Here is a 22,054-nt window from a genome sequence, read left to right as displayed (position 1 = left end):
GGGGTGGAATTTCCAGAGAAGGCCACTTTGGTGGGGGTCCTGTGTTTGGGAGACCTGTGTCCTATGAGATCTGACTGAGCTCTTTCTGCCTTCTCTCTGTCCTAGGCTCTGGAAGAAGATCTGAACCAGAAGAAGCGAGAGCAGGAGATGTTCTTCAAAATGAATGAGGAGACAGAATGCCTGAACCCTACCACCCCAAATAAGGCCACCAAGTTCTTCCCCTACAGCTCTGTGGATACTCCTTAACAGCCAGCTGGGGCTGTGGCTGGCAGGCTGGTGGGCCTTGCCCACCCGCTCTCTGTGAACAAGTAACTCAGGACCCCCTTCCCTCTTGCTTCCATGCCAACTTGAATCCAGCCCCTTGCCTTGTGCTACCCCAGCTGTGCCCAACAGACCCATCCCAGTGTTCCTTAATTCTCGCTCACTTATGGAGGGGCGAGGTTTTATTATGTGTTGCCTGATCCTAATGTATGTCCTCTTTGAGCCCCACATCTCTTCAGGTTGTCAGTGATCTGGGCTACTAGTGGGGTCAGGGTCCAGGAGGAATGGTGTTCCGCAGCCTTGGGGCCCTCCTGTTTGCCAAAACACCGGTTTTGCTGTCTGTGGGCAGAAAGTGCTGCCGCTGGTTACAATGAGTTTGTCCATATTGTGATTCTTGCTGGCTTTTCAGCCATTCCTTGTATTATCAGACAAAAACCATGGCTCTTAGCAGCCATTTTGGTTCCTAGTGAAGCCTACCCTGCAGCTAGCTGCTCACAGGGTGCCCTCATCCTTCCAGTAGCCCCCGATTTGCTTTTCTCTTGAGACAAGACCATATCTACAACAGCAGGATGAAGGAGAGCCTGAACTGCTCATTCTGCTGGTCTTGGGTGTTTCGTGCCATCATGTGCCCCCCGCCCCACCGGCACACATATACATACACATGCACAGGGCTTGGCCGCCCTGGCATTCCCCAGGCTTGCCTCTGCCCTAGGCCTCTTGTGCCAGGTGGGTTGAAACGTATTCCCTGCCTGAGCCGGTGCCGCTGAGCATGTGTAGGTGAAGCCACTGGTGTGAAGTGTGCTGCGTGCTGGCATAAATGGTACGGGCTGGACTGCCAGTCCGTGATTCCCTTTGGCCCCCACACAGGCTCCTGTGTTCAGGGATAAATTCCTCACCACACTAGACTGTGCCTAGGCTGTTGCTGTCGCACACGTGCCCATCGTATCTGCAGGTGATATGGGAAGGCTGTTTCCCTCTGCCTCTCCTAGCAGGAGTCTGGCCTTACACTTGAGACACAGGCTGGTGGTCACTGGGATTTCTGTTGAGGAAGAAAAAGCATCAAGGAGAAATACAGTGCTTCCTGCACCCACCAACACAGTGGATGCAAAGGTTCTGTATCTCAGATGGAATCCTGGGCCTTTGGGTTACTCGGCTGGCCTCCTACAGATTCTGATTCCCACAGACTGCAGGATGTAGATAACCCAGTAAAAGTCATGCTCAAACAGGCATTCGGTTTATCTACAAAGAAAACTTTGTTCACTTTGATTTCTAACTTGAAACAAATATAAATGGCTTCTACAGGAAGGTACCTGCTTTAAATAAATGAAACTGAAGGTGATTTTGAGGAATCACGGATGATATATTAAGTCTGGGTACCGTTTTGCTGTTGATGGAGTGGCAGACATTCCAGGGAGGACTTTTTCCTTCACTCCTAAACGTTTAAGATTTGATGCTTAGTCCTAAAGCAATTCTCTTGAAGTTTTGTTGGCGCTGGTTAGAACTGGATCTTGGGGAGGGAGGGTAGCCACTCAACAAGAAGGGACTCATGGTTCCCAAGGCTCCTGTATGCAGTGAAGATGCTCTGGGGGTTGTGGGAAGGCAGGGGTCCTCTTAAGTTAGTGAACATTTCAGCTTGCCTGCTTCAGTATTTGACCCAGATGGGACAGTTTTCTGGTCTCACACATATGAGACAAGGGAAACCATTGTCCTCTTTTATTCCTTTTGGTGCATAGGTGCTGGGAAAATGTGAACTAGCAGCAGTGTAGTTACAGAACATTGACCGAGTTCCACCAGACAAGGCCAGCACTGGCAAATGGTCCCGCAGGGCTGATTCTGGCTTTCTTTACAATATTGCCTTTTGCAGCCTGGGGTGTGAGAGTGAGTATGTAGGTGAAATGCTAGTTTCATGGTTCAGATGAAAGTCTTTGACCATTCCCCTATTTGGCCTGTCATTCACATGACTCCTTGAATCTTGTTCAAGGAGTTGCTGCTTCCCTGTTCAGTGCTGCCCGAGGCCTGATAGGTCCTCTGTCCTTTCTGGATGGGGGCTGGTTGGGTCCTCCAGCCTCATGATGGAGCCGGTGTGCATGCCCATCAGTGAGAAGGCCCACACAGTATTCCTCATGCCCTCTGCTGATGGTTCCTCTGTAAGGGACAGATGGAACTGTTTCTCATTTTCAGTCCGTTTTTGGCAGAGTAAATATAACTAACTTATATTTTCCCTTTATAAAGGATAGAAGTTATTTTTATGTCATTTCAAAACTTTATACAAAACTTTTGTAAAATGTTCTCTGCAAAATTTAACTGCAAGAATGTAAATATGCTTCTAATAAAATAACAAGGTGAGAGACTGCGTTTGTGGTTGTTCTCTTTGATCGGGTGGAAGCAGCAGGGCAGACTTACCCACATTTGTCAGGCGAGAAAGGTTCACTATCTTCTGTGAGTCACACAGCCAGTCAGACTTCGGGGTGGGTTTCTGTTTTGTAAGAAGTTATGTGTGTGCATGTGCACGCGTGTGCGTGCGTGCGTGTGCGTGCGTGTTCCACAGACATTTAATAACATTAACATTCTTATTTAACATCAAACATTTGACCCCCAGCAGTTTTCACGTTAACTTATTAAGTCCTTTTAACAACCTGTGAGGAAAACCTCGTCATTCCTATTTTATAGATGAGGAAATGGACACGGGGCAAGGGGAAGTTTGGGCCAAACTTCACAACACTGGTAAATGATGCCTATGGAATTCAAACTTAAGACTTTCTAGAGACACTGTCTACACCACACCTCCTCTTCCACTCTCAGCTGCCCATTACACTCAGAATCACACAGACACTTTACTAGCCGCTGTATTTAAAAGCATTTTTCTGCCATGCCTCTGAAACCCCATTCAGGGGTTCCTTACCTGGGGTCCACACACCTCCCCTATCACCAACAAGAATTCAAGGTGTCTTTGACCTGGATGGGAAAAGATTTGGTGGGGTGCCTGGATGGCTCAGTCGGTTAAGTGTCTGCCTTTGACTCAGGTCATGATCCCAGGGTCCTGGGATGGAGCCCTGCATCAGGCTCCTTGCTCAGCAGGGAGCCTGCTTCTCTCTCTCCCTCTGCCCCTCCCCCTGCTTGTGCTTATGCTGTTAAATAAAAATAAAACCTTTAAAAAAAAGACAGAAAACATTTGGTTTTTAGTTTGACTAACCTCTAACTGAAATTCAGTACTTCCTGTCTGTATGGATGGAGGTAGCCAACTCTAGGAGTATAAGCAGTCCCTGTGACTGTCAGCAATAGAAATCATAGATTTCATCTCACAAGAGAGCTGTGCAGACATCTCAAAATTCTGTTCATCACTTTGAAATAACAGTAGTTATTAGACCAATCACTAGATCCTGTTATTTAAGACTGAGAGGTATCACATTACATATACATACATATCACATCTATAAGCAATATATATGTTTTCTAACATTTTGATACCTATTTTTCATTATGATTGCTTTCACTTATAATCTATGTGCTTTATATTGTGCATCTGAAAATATTATTCTGAGAAGGGTTTTACATTATGGAATGCCTTGAAATTAAGAACCCCTACTCTCTCTGTAGCCCTGACCCTTGTCTGTCCTAGAAACCTACTAACCAGCAGGTGGCGGTCCACTGTCAGGGTGTCCCATAGGTCTGTGAACTCGGTGTGCTGGGAGGTGGGGGTGCAAGCAAACTAGTAGCTGGCACACCCCCCCATTAAGGGCCACAAGTGACTGGGGTTCCCAGGAAAAAGGTTTCATGAGATTGGTGAAGAAGATAATGCATCAGGGGATACATGGAACTTGAGAAATGAGATCATTCCATATGAACTGATCCATCTTATGTACCAAGTGCTAGAAATGCTGAAATGAATAAGACATTGACATTGCCTTCAAAATACTTGTCCTCCTGAGGAAACAGACCCAGAGAAGCAGTGTCTGTTCAGGGTGATGCAGCCTCAGAGAATCAGGGAAGAGCTCCCAGAGGCGGTGACGCTGAGTCTAGGAGGACAAACTACCATGTGTCAAAACACATTCAGGGACTGGGATATAAATGGGTTATAAGCCATGAGGTTGGAGAGGATAGGGCCAGACCTGCATGCCTGGGCTCAGACTGACCCTTATCAGCCCAAAGGCAGTAAGAAGTTTACTCAGGGGGGGCGCCTGGGTGGCACAGCGGTTAAGCGTCTGCCTTCGGCTCAGGGCGTGATCCCGGCATTATGGGATCGAGCCCCACATCGGGCTCCTCCACTGTGAGCCTGCTTCTTCCTCTCCCATTCCCCCTGCTTGCGTTCCCTCTCTCGCTGGCTGTCTCTATCTCTGTCGAATAAATAAATAAAATCTTTAAAAAAAAAAAAAAGTTTACTCAGGGGAAGGACAGCTGAAATAATGACTGTAACAACTCAACAGACCTGCTGAGGACAGAGATAATGATGACGATGAAGGGAATAACGGCCCACAAAGGCTGGAGGCTTTAGGAAGGAACGAAGAGATTGCAGGCTCCATAAGGGCAGGGAATAAGACTCCAGCTGATTCTTGAACACTACTGCACAGACAGGAGACTGAACACACCCCTGGTCTTTCTGTGAAAGAGGTGCATATGTTTGTCCTGGAGCTTGGGCCTGAGGCACATCTAGAGGCCTATGGAGGTGCTCTCAGGGAATGTAGACTGGGGGACACCACTTTGTAGTACTCTCCCTCTGCCTTGCTCCAGCTCTCCAGTATCTTCCAGAAAGGAGAATATACACTTGTCTGGAGTAATGTCATCTATGGAACACATCCAGATCACCTGGTCTGGTGGCCAGCAGAGTTCATGCTTGTGGTCCCACAGTCCTATATGTATTTGCATACTCAAAAGCTGCTACCTGAAGGTCTGGTTTCCAATCAGCCTGAATCTAGGTGCTAAGATCCCCCACTTTAGGGCAGACAGAACTTGGCAAACCCCCAACAATGGCAGCTTTATATTAAAAAATAAGACAGGCTGCTTGGAAAATCATAAAGGTTCAAGAGACTACCAAGAGCTAGACAAGGCTAAACAATAATATTCATCTCTTAAACAAGGCCACTCCTTTAAGACTGGAAGAGGTGGCTGCTTAACACACAGAAACAAACACAGAGTCAAGCAAAATCAGGAAACAGAGGAATATGTTCTAAACAAAAGAATATAGATAAAACAGAAAAAAACCGTAATGAAATGTGTAAGTAATTTACCTGATGAAGAGTTCAAAGTAATGGTTATAAAGATGCTCGCCCAATTTGGGAGAAGATTGGATAAACACAGTGAGAACTTTAACAAATGGATAGAAAATACAAGAAAGTACCAAATAAGAAGTCACAGAGCTGAAGAATACAATAATTCAACTGAAAAATACACTACAGGGGCTCAACAGCAGACCAAATGAAGCAGAAAAAAGATGAGTGAACTCAAACACAGAGGAGTGGAACTCCCCAGTCAGAGCAGCAAAAAGCAAAAAAAAGAATTTTAAAGAGTGAAGATAGCTTACGGGATTTATAGGACAACATCAAATGGACTAACATTTGCATTATAGAGGTCCCAGAAAGAGGAGAGAGAAAGGGGCAGAAATTTTTCTTGAAGAAATAAACTTCCCTAACCTGGGGAAAGAAATGGACATCCAGATCCAGGAAGCCCAGAGAGTTCCAAAGAAGATAAACTCAAAATGACCCACACCAAGACACATTATAATTAATATGTCAAAAGTTTAAGACGAGAGGAATCTCAAAAGCAGCAAGAGAAAAACTTGTTAGGCACAAAGGAACCCCTATTAGACTACCAGTTGATTTTCTGCAGAAACGATGGAGGCCAGAGGGAGTGGCATGATATATTCATGGAGCGAGTGGCATGATATATTTACAGTGTAGGGAAAAAAACCTTCCAACCAAGAATACTCTACTTATTAGTTATTTAGAATTGAAGGAGAGCTAGTTTTTTAGATGAGCAAGGCTAAAGGAATTCATCATCATTAACCTAACCTTAGAAGAAATGCTAAATGTACTTTTTAGATTGACAAGAAAGGATGCCAATTAGTAACAAGAAAACATGAAAGAATAGATCTCACCTGACAGGTAAATATATAGTAAAGGTAGTAGATTAAATACTTGTAAAACTAGTAGGATGGTTAAAGAATAAGCAGTAAAAATAACCATAACTACAATAATTAGTCAAGTGATATACAAGATAAATGTAAAATTGTGACAACAAAAAAATAAAACATAGGCTGGGGAGAGTAAAAACACACAACTTTAAAATGCATTCAAACTTGAGTTGTTATAAATTTAAAACAGACTGTTATGAATATAGATTGTTCTAGTAAACCTCATGGTAACCACAAAGCAAATACCTATAGTAGGTACACAGAAGATAGTAAGTAAGGAACCCGAGCATACCACTAAATGACGTCATTAAGCCAAAAGGAAGACAGCAAGAGAAGAAGAAAGGAAGAGACAGAAACTGCAAAACAACCAGGAAACAATGAACAAAATGACAATAGGTACATACCTATCAATAATTACTTTAAGTATAAAAGGACTAAATTCTCCAATCAAAAGACAGAGAGTAGCTGAATGGATAAAAACAACAAAACCCATCTACATGGTACCTATAAGACATTCACTTCATATGTAAGGACACACACAGACTGAAAATAAAAGGGATAAAAAAGGATGTTCTACACAAATGGAAACCAAAATAAAATTGGGGTAGCTACACTTAAAAAATATATATATATACACACACACACACACACACATATATATACACATATATAGTGTTTGTGTGTGTGTGTGTGTGTGTGTATATATATATATATATATATATATATATATATAGAAACACTTTAGGGGTGCCTGGGCGGCTCAGTCGGTTAAGTGTCTGCCTTCAGCCCAGGACATGATCTCAGGGTCCTGGGACTGAGCCCTGTGTTGGGGGGGGGGGGTGTCTCTGCTCAGTGGGGAGTCTGCTTCTCCCTCTGCCCCTCCCCCTGCTTGTGCTCACTCTGTGTCTTTCAAATAAATAAAATCTTTAAAAAAAACCACTTTAAAACAAAGATTGTAATAAGAGACAAGGACATGACATAATGATAAAGGACTCAATTCAACAAAAAGATGTAACTTTTGTAAATCTTTATGCACCCAACACAGGAGCACTAAAACATATAAAGGAAATATTAGCATAACTAAAGGGAGGGGCATCTGGGTGGCTCAGTCGGTTAAGTGTCTTACTCTTGATTTCGGCTCAGGTCATGATCTCAGGGTTGTGAGATCAAGGCCTGCATCAGGCTCCACGCTGGGTGTGGAGTCTGCTTAAGATCCTCTCTTCCTCTGCCCTTCAATAAATAAATAGAAAAAACAAAACAAAACCAAAAAAACATACCAAAGGGAGAAATAGCAAATTGTGATAGTAGGGGACATTAATGTACCATTTACATCAATGGATAGATCATCCAGACAGAAACTCAATAAAGAAACATCAGGCTTAAATAACATGTTAGACCATAAAGATTTAATAGATATACACACAGGGGCGCCTGGGTGGCCCAGTCGTTAAGCGTCTGCCTTCGGCTCAGGGCGTGATCCCACCGTTATGGGATCAAGCCCCACATCAGGCTTCTCAGCTAAGAGCCTGCTTCTTCCTCTCTCGCTCCCCCTGCTTGTGTTCCCTATCTCGCTGGCTGTCTCTATCTCTGTCGAATAAATAAATAAATAAAATCTTAAAAAAAAATAGATATACACACAATATTTCATCCAAAAGCAATAGACAGTGCATTCTTCTCAAGCACACATAGAACGTTCTTCAGGCTAGATCGTAGCTTAGTCCACAAAACAAGTCAATAAATTAAGGAGACTGAAATCATATCAAGCATCTTTTCCAACTGCAATGATATGGAACTAGAAATCAATTACAAGAAGAAAACTGCAAAATTCACCACTATGTGGAGATCACACCACATGCTACTGAACACCAATGGGTCAAAGAAAAAAATCAAAAGAGAAATTAAAAAAAAATACCTTGAGACTAATGAAAATACAACATCCCCAAATTTATGGGATGCAATAAAAGTAGTTCTAAGAGGGTAGTTCATACTAATAAAGGCCTCTATCAAGAAACAAGAAAGATCTCAAATAAGTGACCTAACTTGACATCTCAAGGAACTAGAAAAAGAAGAGCCCAAAGTTAGTAGAGGGTAGGATATAACAAAGATCAGAGAACAAATAAATGAAAGAGAAACTAAAAAGTCAATAGAAAAGACCAAACTAAGCTTGAAAAGGTAAAAATGGCAAACCAACCAGGCTTAGACTCATCAAGAAAAAAAGAAAAGCGTTCAAATAAAATAAAAAATGAAAAAGGAGACATTACTGATACCACAGAAACACAAACACCATCAAACTGGACAACCTAAAAGGAAAAATTCCCAGAAACACACAACCTTAGAAGACTGAATCATGAAGAAATAGGAGGTCTGAATATATCAATTAGAATAAGGAGACTGAATCACCATAAAAAACCTCCCAACAAATGAAAGTCCAGGACCAGATGGCTTCACTGGTGAATTCTAACCATCCTAAGAATTAATACCAATCAATCCCAAACTCTTCTGAAAAACAGAAGAGGAGGGAAATTCCAAACTCATGGATGAGGATCTTGTGTATTTTTTTTTAAGATTGTATTTATTTATTTGAGAGAGAGAGAGAGGGAAAGCACGAGACAGGGAGTGTGCACTTGAGAGAGCACAAACTGGGAGGAGGGGCAGAGGGAGAGGGAGAAGCAGACTCCCTGCTGAGCAGGGAACCCTCCACAAGGCTTGATCCCAGGACCTTGGGATCAAGACGTGAGCCAAAGGCAGACGCTTAACCAGCTGAGCCACCCAGGCGCCCTGGATCTTGTGTACTTGTGGAAAATGAGTGAACTTTCAGATAATTTGGAATTGTAGTGGCCCCCTTGGAGGAAACTTTAACTTAAGATAAATACACCTTAAACAACACCCTTGAAAAGGGAGGATCAAAACTCTCAGAGATAATGGAATGCATTCTTTGACTGGTATGTAGAAGCTTCTAAAAGGCAAAACGACTCCAAAAATAGCTTCTGCAGAAGAATCCTTACAGCAAGCAAACTTTAGTAAAAAAAACTTTGGCCATCTAACCAGGCAACCTTAACTTAGTCTCTCTGCCAAATACATTTCTGGATCCACCTAATCTTTTGAGTTCTTTATTACTGTACCCGAGACATAGCAAAAATTTTAAGGTGAAAATATAAGATCTCTGTGTGTGTCTGTACGCTTATGTATATCTATGTGTGTATATGTGATATTTTTAAAAGAGTTCTATTTAACTGGCTAAAAGTGAAAGAAACACTTGTATAAATTAACTATTCCTAAAATTCAGAAATACATAACCTAAACCAAATGTTTTCCAAGTTCACATGATGTGGGATAATCTTTGATAAACAGAAAGTAGTTTAAGTTTGTCGGTTTAATAAATATAGGCATGTATTCAGAATTATCAACATAAATGTAATGCAAGCATGCAATTTTTCTATCTGGGTTTACCAGTCAAATAAGCTCATGCTATATTTCTGTTGCAAAATTTGTCAAGAAGAAAAAATGATGGTTAGCAGTTTCATGTCTAATCTAAGCATAATTGTTAAAAACAAGTAATTTAAATACACTTAAATAAAAGTTTACATAAAGTTAAACTATATAATGAATATTCATTGAATATGAATAGGTCATTCTCAAATAAGATAATATACTGAGATACTGATAGCTAAACATGTTTATCTACTTTTGGCCTGAAACTTCACTTCATTTCATTTCAAGTAGGCTCCATGTCCACTGTGGAGCCCAACGCAGTCACAACCCTCAGATCAAGACCTGAGCTGAAATCAAGAGTCAGACACTTAACCGACTAAGCCACCCAGGTGCCCCTACTTTTGGCTTTTTAATTTTTAAAGAGACTAAAGATATGTGAGTCTATTAATATTGCCACATTGAAAAATTATACTACAAAAAACATGTCTCTAAAAACTGTACGTTTCTTTTTTTTTTTTTTTTTTAAGATTTTATTTATTTGACAGAGAGAGACAGCCAGCGAGAGAGGGAACACAAGCAGGGGGAGTGGGAGAGGAAGAAGCAGGTTCCTAGGGGAGGAGCCTGATGTGGGGCTTGATCCCAGAACGCCGGGATCACGCCCTGAGCCGAAGGCAGACGCTTAACCGCTGTGCCACCCAGGTGCCCCTAAAAACTGTACGTTTCTATAACTATGTATTTATAAGTTTGCTAGTCTACTATGGGGTGCTAGTGTATGAAACACAGTTCACAACTGCCTGTGCCTTAGTTTTCACTGGAAGGTAAAGATCACTAATAGTTAAAACTTACAATCAATATGTAAAAATAAACCTCCTAGAAACAGTAAAAGGAAGCAATTCTGTATACAAAATGTGGGAAGAAAATCAGGTGTATTTACGTGCATAGTATGCAAAGAATATAGGATGTGTTTTCATAATGAAAAAAGAGAGTACTGTTGTCTAAGGTAAAATGACTGGCTGTTCCAGAATAGGAAAGTAAAAAGAGTGGGATAGAGCCTAAATGGAAATAGAAAGTTGCAGAACGTATGCAGAAAAGATATTTTATGTTGTGAGGTCAAAGCTGGGTAAAATTGAATAGATTTACCGTAAGGGTTTTTATTTTTGATTTTAAAAAAAGATTTATTTATTTTAGAGAGAATGAGCAAGTGTGCATGTAAGTGGGGGGAGGGGCAGAGGGAGAGAGAATCTCAAGCAGACTCCCCACTGTGCATGGAGCCTGATGCAGGGCTCGATCCCACAACCCTGATATCATGACCTGAGCCAAAATCAAGAGTCGGATGCTTAACCTACTGAGTCACAAAGGCACCCCTAAGGGTTTTTAAAAATAAGCTTTAATATATAATGTATTTATATAAAACTATAACTTAATTTCCTTTCATCTGCTAAAAGGACAAAGTTTTCTTGGACTATTTATCTGCTCTTGATAAGATTATGAAAGGTTTTTCTTTGCTTTTTAAGTAATCTGCCTAGAAAACAAAGATTCTATGCTTTATCAAAATAATTTTCTGTGGTTCATGTTGTCTTTATCATGCTTTTGGTTACTTAAAAAAAACGGAGTCTTCTCTATTAAAAGAGCTGTTTTTTTTTAAACAAATATATGACTTTCTATTTTTGCCTTTGAAATCTTTTAATTGTCACTTTGGTTGAATGGATAACTAAGTATTGTTTCACAGTGAATTGCTATCCTATATGATCAAAGGTTTTAAATCTTTTGACTTTTTAAAAAATTTTATTTATTATTACTTTTTAGAGAGGGGGAAGGGCAGAGAGAGAGGAGAGAGAATCTCAAGCAGGCTCCATGCTCAGTGTGGAGCCTGATGTGGGGCTTAATCTCACAACCGGGAGATCAAGACCTGAGTAAACCAAGAGTTGGATGCTTAACTGACTGAGCCACCCTGATGCCCCAAATCTTTTGACATTCTTAACAAATTTCGGCAAATCATACTCTGAATAAAGTCTTCTTGACCTTGAACTAACTGGGGATTTTCCTGAAGAACCCTGAAAAATCTCAAAAGTTGTGTTCTCTGTGTAAAAAAGAAATATTACTTAGGCTTATTTGATATGTTAAACTTCATGGGAAATACTGTCGAATAAAAAGTAATGCTCAATCTTCTTAGATTATATTCATATGGTTATATGATATTTAAAAAAAATATTTTACTTATTTGAGAGAGTGAGAGAGAGAGCATGAACAAGGGGAGGGGCAGAGGGAGATACAGACTCCTCGTGGAGCAGGGAGCCCAATGTGGGGCTCGACCCCAGCACTCCAGAATCATGACCTGAGCCAAAGGCAGATGCTTAACAGACCCAGCCACCCAGATGCCCCTGGTTATATGTTATTAATATAGGGGCGCCTGGGTGGCTCAGTCGGTTAATCATCTGCCTTTGGCTCAGGTAATGATCCAAGGGTCCTGGGATCGAGCCCTGCATCAGGCTCCCTGCTCTGCTGGGGGGGGAGGGCTGCTTCTCCCTCTCCCTCTGCCTCCCGCTCCTCCTGCTTGTGTTCTGTCAAATAAATAAACAAAATCTTTTTTAAAAAAAGTATATATTCTTTTTTTTTTTTTTATAATGATTTTTTATTATATTATGTTAGTCACCATACAGTACATCCCCGGTTTTCGATGTAAGGCTCGATGATTCATTAGTTGTGTATAACACCCAGCGCACCATGCAATATGTGCCCTCCTTACTACCCATCACCGGTCTATCCCATTCCCCCACCCCCCTCCCCTCTGTAGCCCTCAGTTTGTTTCTCATAGTCCATAGTCTCTCATGTTTCATTCCCCCTTCTGATTACCCCCCCTTTCTTTATCCCTTTCGTCCCCTACTGATCATTCTAGTTCTTATGTTCCATAGATGAGAGAAATCATATGATAGTTGTCTTTCTCTGCTTGTAAAAAAAAGTATATATTCTTATTACTATAACTGTTCCAGAAATCATACAAAGTTCCTAAAATTGTAGTATGTCCTGGTATGATGTTATCCGTTATAATTCCAGTTATTATCTTACAATACTATATATCAAAAAGATAACAATCTGCTGCTCAATTGCATCATTTTTTTGGGCAAACTCTTACTAGATCTTTAACCAAAGCTATTCTGAAGTCTTGCCATTCACAGACATTTATTGCTTCACTCTTGATTTTTCTCTGGAAGCATTTACAATCAACTACTGGCAAAGATGCTTCATCTTCAAAAAGATTCATGGAAATGACACCAGTATTCTAGAATACAGGTTTTGATAACTTTCAATCATTAACACCGAACTAGATAAGAATTTCTAAAAATCTAGTGGAAAGCTGATTGATTCATAAAGCTGCTAACCCAAGATGAAACAAAACCAAAGTATAGGTCTTTGAATAAACTGATGAAGATGATTATAAATACAAATAAAAAAATGCAAATCAAAACTACAATGAGGTATCACCTCACACCTGTCAGAATGGGTAAAATTAAAAACACAAGAACGGGGAGCTTGGCTGGCTCAGTCAGTAGAGCATGTAACTCTTGATCTTGGGGTCATGAGTTTGAGCGTCGGGTTGGGTGTAGAGATGACTTAAATGAGAAAATAAATGAAAACTTAAAAAACAGCCACAAGAAACAAGAAGTGTTGGTGAGGATGTGGAGAAAAAGGAACCCTCTTGCATGCTTGGTGGGAATGCAAACTGGTGCAGACAATGTGGAAAACAGTATGGAGGTTCCTCAAAAAGTTAAAAAAGGACTACTCTACAATCCAGAAATGTACCACTGGGTATCTACCCCAATAATACAAAAACACGAATTCAAAATGATACATGTACCCTTATGTTTACAGCAGCATTTACAGTAGCCAAATTATGGAAGCAGCCCAAGTGTTCATCAATAGATGAATGGATAAAGAGAAAGTGGAATATATATACAGTGGAGACATAAAAAGGATGAAACCTTGCCATTTGCAATGACATGGATGGAAACAGAGGGTATAGTGCTAAGCAAAAGAAATCAGTCAGAGAAAGACAAATACCATATGATTTCACTCACATGTGGAATTTAAGAAATGAAACAAATGAACAAAGGAAAAGAGAGAAAGACCAAGAAACAAACTCCTTTTTATTTTATTTTTTTTTTAAAGTAAGCCCTATGCCCAACGTGGGGCTTGAACTCATGACCCCAAGATCAAGGGTTACATGATCGACTGGCTGAGCCAGCCAGGCATCCACCAAGAAACAGATTCTTTTTTTTTTTTTTTTTTTTAAAGATTTTTATTTATTTATTCGACAGAGATAGAGACAGCCAGCGAGAGAGGGAACACAAGCAGGGGGAGTGGGAGAGGAAGAAGCAGGCTCATAGCGGAGGAGCCTGATGTGGGGCTCGATCCCAGAACGCCAGGATCACGCCCTGAGCCGAAGGCAGACGCTTAACCGCTGTGCCACCGAGGCGCCCCAAGAAACAGATTCTTAACTTACAGAGAACAAACCGATGGTTATCAGAAAGGAGGTTGTTGGGGGCAATGGGTGAAATGGTGATGGGGACTGAGGAGTACACTTGTGATGAGCACCGGGTGATATATGCAATTGTTGAATGACTATATTGTACACCTGAAACTAATATAACACTAAGTTAAAACAAAAATAAAAAATGGAATTTTTTAATGATTCCATTAGAACACTGTTCTTTGTTTTGTTTTCCAGATTTAAAGGACCCCCTTTTCTCTTCTAAGCTATTTACAACTTACAGCAATTTGATAAAGTATACTTTTGTAAACAAAAGTTGAAATATGATCTTTTGCTCCCTCTCTGATCCCTCCAGAATTCAGAAACTCTTAGTAAACATTCTTATTTTTCATGACAATATAGGTATTTATAAAAGCTCTAAAAGAATCTGTTCTCCTTCTAACAGGACACAATTAGACAAATCCTGAGCTTCGCTCTTAGCCTAAAGAGACTTTAAAGGTCTAACCTGAGATTCCTTATTACCAGGAAATTTTTAAAAACTAAGGTTGACTTTATGGAGCCAATAAAGCCCCATGGATATTGCCAAAAGTTTGACTGAAATGTCATATTTGAGAATAAGCATTGAATTACTGTTTTTACTACATTTATGTAAATAACCCAAATTTAATAAGACTAGACTTAATTTTTACAAATTAGTTTCACTGATGTATCTTTGATAAAAATGGGGTAACTACAAAAAAACTGTATTTTAATAGAAAACTGTAGTGTACCCATCATCAGATTCTAGTCTTGTTAACTGTCTGTGGTTTTGTTATCTACTTGGTAAACTCCGGAGAAATCACCACAGTAGATCACGTTTGAAGACAATCTTCATGCCTGTTGCTGTATGGGCCACCACTCGACAAAGTTCAACACCCGAAGACATCATCAAGGACAAACTGCAAACCAGGAAAATCCATGTGCCTGAAACTGTCATCCTTATTTATCTTTTTTTTTTTTTTTAAGATTTTATTTATTTATTTGAGAGAGAGAGACAGCCAGCGAGAGAGGGAACGTGAGCAGGGGGAGTGGGAGAGGAAGAAGCAGGCTCCCAGGGGAGGAGGGGGCCCGATGTGGGGCTCGATTCCAGGACTCTGGGATCACGCCCTGGGCTGAAGGCAGACGCTTAACGACTGAGCCACCCAGGCGCCCCATACTTATTTATCTTCTAAAAATGCTTCACACTCAAATCTAGAAATTTTCTCAACTGGCTGCTCTCTAAACTCAAAAATGAATTTATAATTTGTTTGAGCTTGTATTAACCCTTGTTTTTCTTTTATTTCCATAGAAATGCCTCTTATTAAATTACTTGATTGCTCACATCATAGAGGCCTAGTTAAGGTGGAAGGTCATCTATAATTCTGCCTGCTGAAATAAAACATCCTGATTGATGGTCATGATGTCCAAAATAATCATGAGGATATGTGATTGTTAAATACATCTATTGTGGCTATGCAAAATAACTAAAAAAATGTAGATTGAATTAGAAAGGTAAAACCTGAATTTGATTAGAACCCATTTAAGTTGATTAGTTTGTTAAATCTTGGCTTCTGGGAATCTCTGCGGAATTTTTCAACCCTTGGCTATTACTCTTCTTAGAGTTATCAATCATATCAATCTCTCTAGTGTGTTGTATCCTCTCAAGAGTTTTGAATGCCTTTGGGCAGCCACTCACACCTCTAATTATATCCACCAGGATTAGACAACTTGAGGAACTCAACGATCTGACCTCCCACATATATGATGATGATCTGACTGCTGGCAACAGTAACTACAAGACCCTCCATCCTGAGGACTCAACTACTGGAAACAGTGAATGTGTGATTCTTTAGTCTGGCTACGTCAACGGTGGTAACCAAGAATAACGCTATACTAGTTGGCTACACTCAGCTTGCTAAGAGAATGACCAAAAAGAAATTGTTAGAATCAAACACATATGGAGACTAGAGCTTGTCTTGGAGCTTATCTTGCAAGGCAAGTGAGGCTAACTCGACCTGGGTCTCTTCTTGTTTATGCCTCTGGAAATCATAAGCGAAACTTGAGTTGTTCCCCCATGAGGTAACCAATAATTCCCTATCATCTAAGCAAATTCTAATATTATAACCAATCACTATGAAGAATAAAGTCACTGTCTCTACACTATATAAGCTAGTTTATAATAATAAACCTCTAAGCCTCATTCCATGTTTTGAGTGCTCCTGGCTTGCAAAGTGTCTTTCTGGTGCGTGCACAATATACTTTTATCAATTACTATTTCAGTGATTCATTGGTTTTACTTCTGTATTTTTCCTCAACTTTTGACAGTATGCATGGTGATGGATGTTAACTAGACTTAATGTGAAGATCATTTCACAATATATGAAAATATTAAATCAGTGTGTTGTATATCTCAAACTAATATGTTGTATGTCAATTATAACTCAATTACAAAGGAATCGTGGAACTGAGCAACTGACAACCTCCCATGGCTAAGAGCATGAAGATTAGAGCCCAGGGCCAGATAAGGACAGAGTGGAGAGAACCCAAGTGAAATCATTACCTTTGTAGGAACCACAAAGGGGTATACCCATGAACAAGAGTAAAGCTGATATTGACAAGCATCATGGGGTTTGCAGTTCTCCTTCTGCTAATCAAAATCTCTGAAAAGGCCTGGGGTAATCCAGGATTGTTAGCGCTCACCAGCGCCTGGCAGAAGCAAAGTGAATCCTCTCTAGAGGAGTACGCCATCTTAGGTTTCAACAATTTCTGCAAACAGTTTTACAAATAAAACATCTAGCACTCGGGGCGCCTGGGTGGCACAGCGGTTGAGCGTCTGCCTTCGGCTCAGGGCGTGATCCCAGCGTTATGGGATCGAGCCCCACATCGGGCTCCTCCGCTAGGAGCCTGCTTCTTCCTCTCCCACTCCCCCTGCTTGTGTTCCCTCTCTCGCTGGCTGTCTCTATCTCTGTCAAATAAATAAATAAAATCTTTAAAAAAAAAAAAATCTAGCACTCAACTGAAACATAACTAGGCACACAAGGAAAATGTTATAACTGAAACCAGCAGAAACAACAGACGTTAGAAACACCAACAAGCACACTAGATACTGGAGTAATCTAACTCCAAGTATAAAACCTCTATGTTTACTATGTTTAAGGAGATAAAGGACATAATTTGAAATTTTTCATGAGAGAGGTGAAAACAAAAGTTTAAAGAGGAATCAAGTGTTCCAAAATGAGGTAGTGATAATGGCTGCACAACTATGAATATACTATAAAACTCTACTCTTTGTACACTTTTAAAGGGTGAGTTTTATGGTAGGTGAGTTGTATTTCAAAAAAGTGGTTATTAAAAACAAGTAAAAAGGCTAGATAACAAAACAAAAGTAAATGAAGTAAAACAGCATGTAGACACAAGAGTGGACACTGTCAGGGGCCTCCATCAGCCACTGAATTAGTCTGCAGCTCTGTCCTTCCTACCTCTACCTGTCTATGTCCGAGCACTTTGGGATGCTAAAGTTTTGAAAAAGTTTGCAAAACATTTCTTTACCAATTCCATGAGAGTGGGGGCACGCTAAAAAACTCGTGAAACAGAACCAATAAGATGGGTTGATTTCCTTCAGAACATGAAAAAAACCCAGCAGGGACAAAGCAGAATCAGAATCTCTTAGTAATGTGAACCTGGGTAGAGTCAGAGAACAAGCCAGCGAGAAAGGGAAGTTGAGAGGCTGAATTACCATGCCATAGTGAAGAATCCGAGGCCAGGAGGGACCGAGTGTGTGCTGGAAAAGGAGCTGACACTCAAGGATGGCTCCTGAATTTCGGGCTTTGCTGGCTGAGTAGGGAGAGGTATCACTTACTGAGTTAGAAAAGATTGGCGCGGGACAAGACCTGGTGTGGTGAAGAGAGAGAATCAGAAGTTCGACTTTAAAGAGTTCTTAAAAAAAAAAAAAGGCTTAATTGTGCATATATTAAATCTGAGATGACTATGAGACAACCAAAGAGGGATGTCACTTGTCTATTCACTTGTCTACATACATCTAGAGCTCAGGAAATATCTGCGGTGGAAATATAAATTTGAGAACAGGATATGAAGTAGGTATTTGAGAAAAATGAAGCAGAAGATGTAGGCATGACCAAACGGATATAATATATACCATGAAAAGAAATTTGGATTTTATCCTGAAGGCCACATGAGACAGCAGCTTTATATGGCAGCTAGGTAACTAGCTGCAGTGTAAGGAACATACTAGAGAACCAGAGACATTAAGGAGGGTAACAATTAGGGCCTTTACAGCAAACCAGGTAAGAGATGGGAATTCTCATATACAGTTTTATATCCTGACTTTTTTCACATATAACACGAGCATTTAACAATGTCAATAAAAGCTCTCTAGAAACATAGTTTTAAATGACAAAATAACCTACTCACCTGTGAATGTACATAATTTACTTAACTACTACAACACAATGAGGCATTTTGGCTATTTTTAGTTTTTTTTTTTTGAGGAACCCTATTAGTTCATAATTTACCTATTCTTTTCCCCCTGCCTCAGTGATAAAAGCTCTAGCAAATTTCATAGATTTTCCAAATTTATTTGATTAGTACTAGTTACCCAGTTTTACTTTTTCATTTGATTTACAACTTTTTCCCACTCAGCTGAAGTTTGAACTAAACTTAGAAGCTTATAGTCAAAAAGACAGGCATGCTGGGATCAGTCACCAACTTTACTGTTTGATCCCCTCCCCCCTTTGTTGTCGCCATGCAGTCAGGCAGGGCTTTGTGACAGGTGACTGTCACACCTGTGCTGAAGCACACTGACAAGCCCATGCATAGTCCTCCCATGAAAACACCTGGGGCAGCTGTGTGTTCAAGACGGGGCGGAAGAAGATGGTGGACCCTCTAACAACTTCAGTCCCTGCTGACCATGTGCAGCGCAGTCCTCTGCCATTTCACATAGGACGTGAGGCACAGGCAAAACATAAACTTTCCTGTATGAGCTGCTGAGATTTTAGGGCTACTTGTTACCCCAGTATAATGGAGCCTATCCCAATATAGTCCACGTCTTCGTCATTTCTGCCACTTTGCTCTCTTCTTCTTCTTCCCCACTTACTAGGTTGCACCTGGCTCCTCCGGGGTTGGAGAAGTGAAAACAGAGTTAGGGAAGGAAGGAAAGGTAACAAGTGTGTAATGGACACAGTCGGTGCTCCAACCGAGTCCCCTTTATGATCTTTATTTGCTACCCTCACGTCCTCCCCAGCTTTTGTGCCTTTCGCTTCTAACCATCCACACTGGAGACTCTCTTCAAAGGCCAACTCCTGGGCTCCTGGAGGCACAGTGTCTACAGACACAGAGTCAGAAGAGCCCGGGAATTTACATCTACCCACCCATCGTAAGGCAGGTCATAGCTAGTGATTGTCTGGAGTATGAAAGTAGGAGGACGGAAGCCCAGGTTCCTTGTAACAAGTCAGGACAAACGCTGAGGCATCATTGATATTCCAAAGTTCTCCTATGGGATTAGGCTGAAGCCACCCTCCATGGGACTTAGAGGTCTCCCCCTTGCTTTGCTTTTCCCCTCCCCTATCCTGCTTCTTCTAGTCATTTTCCAGTTTTTCCCTGGAGCATTTTCTTAATATTGATTCCTTGCTCCCATAGTCTGCTTTTGAAGAAACCTACCAAAGACATCTGAAACTGGTCATGGTCCTAGGAAATAGACTCTAAGGAAGAGATTTTGGAATTTGATCACTTGCTGGCCAGGTGGCAATAAGCACGTTTTTACTGATGGAAATGCATGCTGTTAGCACCTGGAATGCCACAGCACTGCCATTACTAAAATACGTACCTTGAACAGCTCTTTCTGCCCATGGGTCCTGTCCCTGTGCTTTAATAAAACCACCTTTTTGCACCAAAGATGTCTCAAGAATTCTTTCTTGGCCATCGGCTTCAAACCCTAATGTCTTTTCCGACCTCATTACTAAGATTTAGTAAATTTTCTTAAATAAACATTTCATCACTAAAAAAAATAACAAAATATGTACCTTTGTTGACCTGGAACCAGATACAGCTGACAGGGGTTGCATGAGTTTATGTATACAGAGGAAACCATAATTTAAAGGGCTGTACAGTTTATTGTTGCTGGATGCTACTGATGCACGGAAGAGAGAAAATGTTAGGCTCAAGACAGATAGTTACTAATTTAAGGCAAGAAGTGGAAGTCTATTTAAAAAGCTGCCTCTTTAGACAGTCTTTAGACTGTTATTTACTCTATCTGGAAAGTAAATCACATTGAAGACCAGGCACAGGACTATATTCTAAGAACAGAACTTCAGCAGTGGCTAACTCTGCAGCCTCAGTTTATCTCCCACACTAAAGTCAGGCCCTTGATGGGGAGTGAGTGGAACCTGAGACTTGGGGTGAGGGTTTTGTTTTTTTGTTTTAATGTTTAATTACAAAGTATGATGGGCAGAAGATATACCCTTTCAGCCTTCTTATGCAGAAGGCTGAAACAGAATGAAAGGGTGAAAATTAGGTTTAATATACTCAGGAAGCGAGAAATAAAGTCATAGATGTAACACTCCACTTTCAGGTGCCTTTGAAGTCCCCTTCAATGGAGATTTACCATGGTGGTTTCACAGCACAGTGTTAACATTTTATTACAAGCCCTGTGTACAATCAGTTCTGTGATGATAATATTTTAAAAAGAAAAATGGGGGCGTCTGGGTGGCTCAGTCTGGTTAAATGTCTGCCTTTGGCTCAGGTCATGATCCCAGGGTCCTGGGATCGAGTCCCACATGGGGCTTCCTGCTCCTCAGGGAGTCTGCTTCTCCCTCTGCCCCTCCCCTCACTTGTTCTCTGAATCTCTCTCTCGCTGTCGCTCTCTCTCTCTCTCTCTTAAATAAATAAATAAATCTATAAAAAGAAAAATAGGTGATAGTATAGTTATACACAGGGGAAGCTTCCTCTCCACCTGACCATGGGAGGTAAAAAAAACCTAGAGTATAGAGAAAAGTTTAAATACATAACAAGAAATGAAGTTCAGACGTACTAGGCTAGAGGGACAGAAACTGATTGGCTAGAGCTTAACATCTCAGAGAATAAGGAATCTCTGTTTTCTACACAGAGGTTTGTATAATCATGCTGCAAGTTCAGTCTGGGGGCGGGGGAAGTGACTGACAGGGTCATAAGATACACAGGAACCAAAGCAAGTGATTCATACCCAACTCAAGCAAGTCAAAGCTTTAGCTCGACAAGCCTCCTTGCACACTGGCTTACTACAACCAATCCCAGGTGAGCAACAGCAGACACCACGAGTCCACAGCCACTGGGCTGTCCTATAGATGGGTCTTTGCAAGTGTTCGCACTGTTACACAGACTGGGAAGATGCACTTGAGAACATAAAACCTTTAGATCCCTCTGAACATGTGAGCACACAAAAGCGCCCAGAATCACTTCTCCTTGCTAGAGGACAACAGCAGCCCCCACCTTGCAGGAACTACTCAGAGGCCTCCACTGAGGCAGATGTCTTGCACAACACCTGCCTTCCTCAAGATCATCCCCCATCCCCTCCTGGACACTAGCCCAATAACTAGGGTTAAGTCTCAGCATGACCATTGTGGGGAAGTGCTGGCCCTGTGAAGGATGGAAAAGGATTATTGACCAAAGGAGCTACAGGAGCAGGCTACTATGTATCAGCAAGAACCAAGAGCACCGGCTTATAAATGTACCTT

At 41.0% G+C, this 22,054-nt stretch overlaps 1 protein-coding gene and 1 long non-coding RNA gene across 12 annotated transcripts in view; one reads left to right on the top strand and one right to left on the bottom strand.

Annotated features, from left to right (window-relative positions):
* STK10 (serine/threonine kinase 10) overlaps nt 1-2,612 on the top strand; it is a 122,795-nt gene extending 120,183 nt beyond the window's left edge. The window contains exon 19 of the mRNA XM_026510969.4: nt 106-2,612. Coding sequence (XP_026366754.2) covers nt 106-246 — 141 coding nt within the window. The 3' untranslated portion in view covers nt 247-2,612. The remainder of the gene's footprint in view (nt 1-105) is intronic.
* Nucleotides 1-22,054, bottom strand: part of LOC123001701 (uncharacterized) — a 71,024-nt gene that overhangs the window by 24,190 nt on the left and 24,780 nt on the right. The window lies entirely within an intron of this gene.

This window comes from Ursus arctos, unplaced genomic scaffold (assembly GCF_023065955.2).
Source record: "Ursus arctos isolate Adak ecotype North America unplaced genomic scaffold, UrsArc2.0 scaffold_15, whole genome shotgun sequence".
NCBI classification, from domain to species: domain Eukaryota; kingdom Metazoa; phylum Chordata; class Mammalia; order Carnivora; family Ursidae; genus Ursus; species Ursus arctos.
Note: the sequence above shows the minus strand (reverse complement) of the source record. Positions and strands in the feature narration are given on the sequence as shown.